This window comes from Rhinopithecus bieti, unplaced genomic scaffold (assembly GCF_001698545.2).
Source record: "Rhinopithecus bieti isolate Rb0 unplaced genomic scaffold, ASM169854v2 scaffold_1467, whole genome shotgun sequence".
NCBI classification, from domain to species: Eukaryota; Metazoa; Chordata; class Mammalia; order Primates; family Cercopithecidae; genus Rhinopithecus; species Rhinopithecus bieti.
In genome coordinates, this window is record NW_016803692.1 from 4,070,280 (window position 1) to 4,079,061 (window position 8,782).

At 42.1% G+C, this 8,782-nt stretch overlaps 1 protein-coding gene across 4 annotated transcripts in view; it reads left to right on the plus strand.

Moving 5' to 3' along the window:
* Positions 1-2,456: 2,456 nt before the first annotated feature.
* Positions 2,457-8,782, plus strand: part of SYDE2 (synapse defective Rho GTPase homolog 2) — a 45,610-nt gene continuing 39,284 nt past the window's right edge. For all 4 annotated transcript variants that reach the window (XM_017851213.1, XM_017851207.1, XM_017851221.1 and 1 more), the window contains exon 1: positions 2,457-3,245. In XM_017851213.1, coding sequence (XP_017706702.1) covers positions 2,501-3,245 — 745 coding nt within the window. In that variant the 5' untranslated portion in view covers positions 2,457-2,500. The remainder of the gene's footprint in view (positions 3,246-8,782) is intronic.

The following is an 8,782-nucleotide window of genomic DNA, read 5'->3' on the forward strand; positions in this document are numbered from 1 at the left end:
CAAATTGTATAAAACAAAAAACAGTAACTATACTATGAGTGGGTGGGAATAAAGTACTATTGAAGTTTAGAAGAACTTGAGTTCCTGTCTGGAGTTTCGAGATGATTTCATAAAGAAGAATGTGGTTGAGCCAAGTTTTATTATTTTATTTTTTTTGAGACAGCGTCTCCCTGTCATCCAGGCTGGAATGAAGGGGCGTGATCTCGTTCAGCCTCACAGGTTCAAGCGATCCTCCCACTGCGGCCTCTAGAGTAGCTAGGACCAGAGAGGTGCACACCACCACATCTGGCCATTTTTTTTGTTTTGGTTTTGTTTTTGTTTTCGTATCTCATAGAGACCAGGTTGTGCCACGTTGTCCAGACTGGTCTTGAACTCCTGGGCTCAAGCAATCTGCCCATCTCGGCCTCTCAAAGTGCTAAGATTACAGGCATGAGCCACCCCATCTGGCCTAGAGCAGAGTTTTATAGAGTGGGTAAGATTTCTGCAAATCTTCTCTCTTATCTGCAAATCTCAGATGCAGATACAATTATTCCAGGAAGCGGAGACTAGGTACTAATAAAAGTAGTATAGTCAAAGCACATTCAGAGATTGGAGCCATTGGACAACAAAAAAACAAAACTGACATTGGAAAATACACTGCAGTTGGACATAGGGTAAATTAGGGCAAAATTACTTCATTTTATTCAGTAATGCAAGCCTTTATTTCTCCAACAAATTTTTCTTAAGTATTTGAGTATCTACTAAGTGCAGGTACTGTGCTAGGTGTTAGTACATTTGTAACTCAGAAAAAGGCCCTTTCTACTATGTAAACACTAAAAAAAGTAACTCAGATCAGGGATGATAGCACGACTGATTCTTAGCAATCACTGAATCAATTAATCTCTGGCAATGAGGGGTACTTTAGTTTGCAACTGCTAACCAGAACCTGGAATTTAATGTTTTTGGGAGATGGCTGGTATTTCCAGATTACACTGTGTCTCAATTTCAATTAAATTGCTTCTCAACTCACTATTTAAATTAAAATGAAGTGTTAGCTTTTTTATATTAGAAAGCTGCAAACCTGATAGTCTTGTAGGTAGGGTGATGGGGGACATTACATTCGTGGCTTCATTTTACAAGTTTTGGCTGATGTAAGAATTAATTTTGTTAGTATGCATTAATTGAAATAAAGAAGGAAAAACAGATTTAAAAGCGACATCGGTGGGTGGGTTTTGCTTTGTTTTTAATAAAAGGACTCTTATAGAAAAGGAATCGCAGCAAATTTCTTTTAAATAGCTAGCTCTCTGGGCAATTAAAATGATTGATACATTTCTAGAACACACACACCAAGATACACCTGCACTCATACTTTGTCCGTCAAAACAATCTTTGTTTTCTCTCAAGCTAGGACTTGCTATGCCTAAGACACACCTCGTACAGGGGTGGCGGTGAAGGTGCTGGGGTGACAGCCAGGAGGGCACTTTCCCTTTCTCCGGCTCCCTAACCAAAACTTTGCAGGCACCAGCCCAGACTCACGTTCCCGCTCGTTCTTCTTTCCTCTGCCTCAACTCTCTCCGCACCCTTCGCGCTCTGTGCGCCCACCCCTGCTTCCGTCGGTCAGCTTCAGCCGACCTACTACCCACCTCCCGGCCTGCGACCTCAGCCTCCACCTGCACCACTCGCCCACCCAGGGAACCCACCTCTAAGCCCCCGGCCCGCGCGTCCCGTCGCTCCGGGGCATGCGCGTTGCGGCTCCACAGCCCTCCCCCACGCCTTCCCGCGGCAGAGTTATGCCAAGTATGTGAGGAGCCGGCGAGGGCCAGCGCCGGTCATGGGGAGCCGCCGCCGCCTCCGCGAGCGCGGTTTTCTCCGCAGCGGGTCTCCGACCTCTCCCCACGGCTGGGGTGAGCCTCGCGGCTAAGGCAGAGGAGATGGCGGACCCTCTGAGGAGGACGCTGTCCAGGCTCCGGGGAAGGCGGGGTCCCCGCGGCGCCGGGGGGCTAGGGCTCCGGGCGGCAGCGGCAGCTGCGGTGGCGGCCTCTTCGGCAGCCGCGGGAGACGTCTGGGGTGCCGCAGACACCCCCCAACGTGAGCACGCCGGGGAAGCCGGGCCGAGCCTGCAGCAGCCCCCGCCGTCACCTGCGGCTTGGGGTCCTGGCGCGCGGGTTCCCCGAGGGCACCCGGAGCAGTCGGGGGCGCTTGGGCCTCGGCCGCGCTGCGGGCAGGAGGCCGTCCCTTGGAGCCATGGGCTCGCTCATGCCTCTCTGCACGCCCCCGAGGGCTCCGAGGGCAGCGGAGAGGAGGAGGAAGTGGACGATGACGAAGAGGACTACGACGCCGACTACTACGAAAACCTGCCCGGCGGCTCGCAGCCTGCGCCCGAGCCTGAGGGGGCGGAGGCGGAACGGCGTCCCCCGCCTCCCCAGCGGCGGGCTCCTCCCTGGGGGCGGAGGGCGGCCGCCTGGAGACAGGCAGGCTGCGGACCCAGTTGCAAGAGGCCTATTATCTGCTGATCCAGGCCATGCACGACCTGCCCCCTGACTCGGGCGCGCGGCGGGGCGGCGGGGGCTTGGCGGATCACGGCTTCCCCGCGGGAGCCCGGGCTCCGGGCCAGCCGCCTTCCCGCGGCGCTGCGGACCGCGGAGCCTGTCCCCGAGACGGGGAGCGGAGAGGCGGCGGACGGCCTCGGCAGCAGGTGTCCCCGCACCGGTCGCCTCAGAGGGAGTCGGGGGGAGGCCAGCTGCGGACTCCTCGGATGCGGCTGTCCTGCAGCAGAAGTCTCGAGAGCCTCCGGGTGGGTGCCAAGCCGCTTCCCTTCCAGCGGTGGCCGAGCGACAGCTGGATCAGGTGCGGCGCGCACGGGGACTGGGACGAGTCCCCGCCACGTGGAGGCAGGATGGACGGCTGGAGTGGGGACCGCTCCCGGGCGGCTGCACCCACCGGCCTCCAGCCTCCAGGCTCCAAGGACCACGGCTGCTCCTCGGGAAACCCTTTCAGGGATCCAGCGGGGTCCTCTGTGATACGCAGCAGCAAAGGAGACCGCCGGGAAGGCCCCTCCTTCCTCAAGCCGCCTGCAGTGACAGTCAAGAAGCTGCAGAAGTGGATGTACAAAGGGCGTCTGCTGTCCCTGGGAATGAAGGGTCGTGCCCGTGGGACGGCCCCCAAAGTCACAGGAACGCAGGCAGTCTCCCCAAATGTGGGCGCTTTGAAAGTGCGTGAAAACAGTGTCCTGTCGGTGCCTCCAGACCAAAGAATTACGCTGACAGGTAGGATACTTTGCGATCAAATTGCTAGCACCGCGAGCTTTACTGTTTATCGACTAGGCTTCTGTCTTAAAAGCCAAGAAAAAGGTATGTTTTTGCAGACAGGTACGTTACCGGGCCAAAGTAAGTGTCATGTAAGTGGCAACTTTTAAAGTAATTTCGAGGTTACTTAATATAATGCATTTACTCGTTTTGCTTTTTGTTTTGTTTTTTAATCAGACAGTGGCATGAAGAATTGGGGTTGTGTTTCTTCTCGAAAAACCAGTGCGCCTATTCCCTAAGTATTACATGAATGAGTAAAGGTTAGGTTTAACACACTTTTAGTAGGTTTACAGATGGGCGGTACTGTCTTGATTTTTTATTCTTTGTAGCTGTAGGCAAATCCATAGACTTTTGTGGAGTTTGTGAATTTGAATTTGATTCAAGGTAGATTTTATAGGCTTCATAAACTGTCATTTTACTCATTACAACTTTTTTTTTTGTCTGTCCCAGGCATGCACACACATGCATGCATACACACAACCAAAACCCCAAACAAATCAAACAAAAAAATCCTACCATAAGTAGAATTTTTTAGTCAGGTAGTATTTCACGTACACCATCTCTCCACCTGCCTACCTCCACCAAAGAAACCCCAACAAAGTAAGTAATCTTTTTATTGTGAAAAATCAAGGACACTAACATTTTAATCAAAAGAAAAATGTCCCTCAGGTACTTTTTTTTTTTTTAAAGCAGTCATTTGCAAACTTAACATCTATTTATATGAGAAGTAAATTCGTTTTTTAAAAAGCATATTGATCCTTATAATAGGATTATGCTCCCTATTTTGTATGTGCGTGATTTTTAACTATCACTGAAGGTTTAGGTTATCAATTCTAGAAACCTGTCAATTATGTTGTAAATATCAAAATATCATTCCTGAAAGGAGTATAATATCTTCAAAGTGAGCCAAAACAACATGGTCTTTTGAATACTCTTACATATAAAAATTTTTAGTGAGCATAAAGACTTATAAGTCAGGAATAATTTTGAAAACATTAAATCCTTAAATGTAAAAGGTATTCACAGTACTTGGCTGTTACTCTGTTAGTAATTACAAATCATACAGGACTGGATTTATACACATTAACTTTGTTTAACCAATAAACACACAACAGTGGGGAGAAACAAAGTTCACAAAACTTCTTATCAAACAATGAAGACAAATCAAATGATTCATTCAAAGTGTGTGCCAACTTGCAAAGTTTTTTCCTGTCTATACAGCTTTAATACATACCTGTCAAATTTTATTCTCAAGGTTAAATATTCCATTTCACTTGAACAAAAGGATAGTAGAATGTAAATTCTTTAAGAGAGGTGTACTTTATACTAAGTTCATATTCAACGTGTATTTCCAGGAATAAAGTAATTTGTAATCATTTATTATATTTTATTGCCACAATATTTTTACCTCCTCAGCTTTGGCTTAGTTTTAACTCTTGGTACCATAGTTTAATTTCATCCATAACAAAAAAGAGTCAAATATTTTTCACCCTTTTGTTGCAGTGCTAAAACATTTACCATGTGATAGCTTTTAATGCCCTCAGTAGTAAACATTCAAGGATTTTTAAAGTAATAAATATAGTTCCTTTAAGAATGAATTTGATTTTGCATTAAGCAACTAAATGAAACTGCTTAGAAATTAAAATGAAACAGAATTATTATATGATAGTATTTTAGATATCTTATGAGAAATCTAAGCCAAAGCTACCATAATCTCTGGTTTAAACAACTCTCAGATGTTCCTTCCTTTTAAATCACTAATTCATCTTTCAGGAGAGATGAAAATAATTTGTGCAGTGTTTACATATCTAGTATAGATTTGGAGAGCTTTTAAAATTATTTTCATAAAGTGTAGTTGGTCTTATTAAGACCATTCTGAATACATTAGGTGGTTCTCATATAATTTTTGTAGCCCCAAAATGGAGATATGCTGTCATTTAATAACAACAACAAGAAAAAGAACAGAGAGATTAAGCAGTTTGCCCAAGATCACTCAGTTGGTACCTGTATATGGATTCAAACTACTATGTGGATTCAAACTCAAAGTGTCATGAGTTTGAAAAAAGCCCCTATTTATATAAGATCAGAGACTCGAGAGTTCTTTAAAGGTCTGATCCAATTAATTCTATTAAATTGCTTGGATTGAGGATATGGGTGAATTTCAACAAGGCATAACGGGTAAGTAACTTCCTCAAAGTTGCAAAGAAGATGGGAGAATCTTAGGCTAGGTTTAAGGACATTTTAAAAAGTAATTGCTGTATCCATTTTAAATTTTTACCTTTAAATATTTACTTACTTCAAATTAATGTTACTTGACTTCTACTTTTAAATCACGTTTTTTACAAAACTTATTTGGAGCGGTCTAGATGAACCAGTACATTCTTGTTTATGCAAAGATGTTAACTTCTATTATATACAAAGCATGTTCTATACACCGCAAAGTTTCTATAAGCGAGGACAATTTTTTACTAGAGATACAATATTAGATATTCATATATAGATTAGGATCTCATGGCTAGCTCAATATATAAGATACTCTTAAGCACCCATCTTGCGTCACACCTCACAGAGATAGATCTACAGTTCTCTAGTGATTATAATATAAATTAGGCGTGAGATGCGGAGTATCATTTTTGCTTTTTTTGAGACTGTATGACAAATGGAAACACAAATGATTTTCTATTTTGATTTCTGGCTCCTACTAAGAACTTTTGATAGTATTATAATGCCAAATGATTTGATGTAGTTAAGTATGTGGTGTGCACAGATTGGCTGATTTGTTCTTAATTGAGATGATGATTTAAGAAATCTAAAGTCATTACACATAGTAAAAATTGTCAAGTTTCTGCAAGCCTTAAGATTACAAAGGAATCTTAATGTGTTTGCCAAGTATACATCATTATAAATCTTTATAAATAAGTTTTAATTAGCATATAGTTTTCAGAAACAAATTCAAAAGCACCTTTTATTGCTGTAAAAAATAATTAGCCTACTTTGACTCCACTTTTCCTGCTACATGGTCTGTGAAAGAAAAAACTTGACTGTATAACTTAGTATTTTGTCTAAAATTTTTAGACAGTTATTTTAAGGTAGTATTAATTAGTTTGGTATGATCTTTATCTTAAAGTGAAGTTGACACTATGACTTGATTCCCACCTACTTTTCTCAAGTATTTGTAAACTCTGATTTTTTATCTTTATGAATTACATAATCTTTATGAGTTTTCCAACAACATTTTCTGTATTGGCCCACTTCAAGATGGGTAGCAATAGGTATATAGTTTTTGACAGTCTTCTAGTTTTAAATCTCTTCCTGAGAGATTCTGCTGTTGTGGTGCTAGAAAGCAAGTGCAGTTGCTTTTTTTTTTTTTTTTTCTTTCCTTTTTTCTGGAAGAGTGCCATGGAACATTGGAGTTGCTGGTGGCTGGAAAACTTTGAGAATTACAAATTCAGCAGAAAATAGTGGTGTGTTGATTTGAAAGTCCTACATTTCTAGACCAGTGGCTCCCAAGAAATGTTGTGTTTATTTTTTAAGAAGGCTGTTTGCTAGACCTTTGCCACTCAAAATGTGGTTCACTGTTTTAGAGCAGTGCTTTTCAAACTTAATGTCCATATAAATTCCCTGGAAATTTTGTTGAAATGCAGATTCTATAGGTGTGGGGTGGCTGAGATTCTGCTTCCAGTGTAGATGCTGCTTTCTGGTGGACCATACTTTTGAACAGTAAGCTTCTAGAGCTCTCACATCCCCAAAGTTTTTTTTAAAAAAATTCTACCTTATTCTGATACTTGGTACTTAAACTACCTCTATTAGAGCAAAGCAGTTGGGCTCTTTTTGCTTCAGTTTTATGTATATGAATTAATGTACTTACTACTTATATATTACAAATTTGAGCAGTTCCCTTAGTGAGATTTTGGAATCTGCAAGAGAGGAGGCCATATAGTACAATGGTTAACAGAATAGAGATTCTGGGTTTCTGGTCAGACTCTACCACTTACCAGGCTTGTGACCTTGGATAAGTTACTCAACCTCGTGTAGCCTCAGTCCTCAGGTTGCTGTGAGGATGAAAAAAGATAATCCATTTGGTACCGTACCTGGTACTTACTTATCAAGGGGAAGGCAACCAGGCTTTGTGAGAATACTGCTTTGCCTCAGATCATTAGGATTCTAGATGGAGAGTGAAAAGATCGAAGTTGAGGAGTACTGCCTTAGGAGCACTGGGAGTTGAGCTAGAGGACACCTTTTTGGGGTATTTATTTATTCTGCTCATCTTTTGTGCTTCTTTCTCTTGCTGCTCCCTGTTGCTTTTGTGGAACTGAAAACAGTCTCAGAGTTTTCTTCTCTACTTTCCCCTCTCAAAAGCTAACACAGAGCTTTTTTTTTTTTTTCTTTTTTCTTTAGGGTTTTATTGCTAGTCACAAGGGAAGAAAATAAAAGAAAAAAGGTGTTTCTTTCCTTTTCATTCTATCCCTCTCCCCCTTTTAGATTTGTCTAGGAAAGATAAAGATACACACACACAGAAACACACACACAGAAACTTAAGTTTATTCTAGTAATTTCATTTGGACTGCCAAGTTTGTAAGCAGGAGATACTTGTACTCATTTAGAAACAGGATTTTAATAAATATTAAAATGTTTAATGCTTTTAAAACATAGATTAAAACATCTAATACAGTGTTCATAAGATACTTTTATTTGGGATTTTAAAGAGAGGTAAGGAAAAGCAGGAGTTTATTTCTGCAGAATTTTAAAATGATGAAAGATGTCTCTCTAGGTACTACACATTTTTTTTTTTTTTAGATGGAGTGTAACTCTGTCACCCAGGCTGGCATGCACCCAGGCTGGCATGTGATCTCGGCTCACTGCAAGATCCCCCTCTCGGGTTCATACCATTCTCTTGCCTCAGCCTCCTGAGTGGCTGGGACTACAGGCGCCCATCACCATGCCCGGCTAATTTTTTGTATTTTTAGTAGAGACAGGGTTTCACTGTGTTAGCCAGGATGGTCTCGATATCCTGACCTCGTGATCCGCCCGCCTTGGCCTCCCAAGGTACTGGGATCACAGGCGTGAGCCACCGCTCCTGGCCAGTACTATACGTTTTCAGTGAGGGTTGAAATATATAATTTATTGGAAAATTTGCTGATGCATTTGAACTGGGTGCACTAGTTAAATGTTCAGTAATAGTAAGTAATCTAGATTTGTTATGAAATAATAGTTGAGAAAACAGATTTGACTTGGGTAGTTCACCACTGTGTGGAATATTTTTCTGAGTGAAAACCTTTTAATTGCCACTTCTGTCTTCTCTTACAGATTCAAAGTAAAATTACTTTAATTAGAATCTGAAAATTATCTCATAACATGCATAGTTGCAAGAGACTAAGGACTTTTTTGCCTTGTAACTTTGCATACTTATTTTATATTTTACTTGGACCTTCTTTCAATGTGTGTGTGTGTGTGTGTGTGTGTGTGTATATAACGTATATGTTATATTTTTATATATA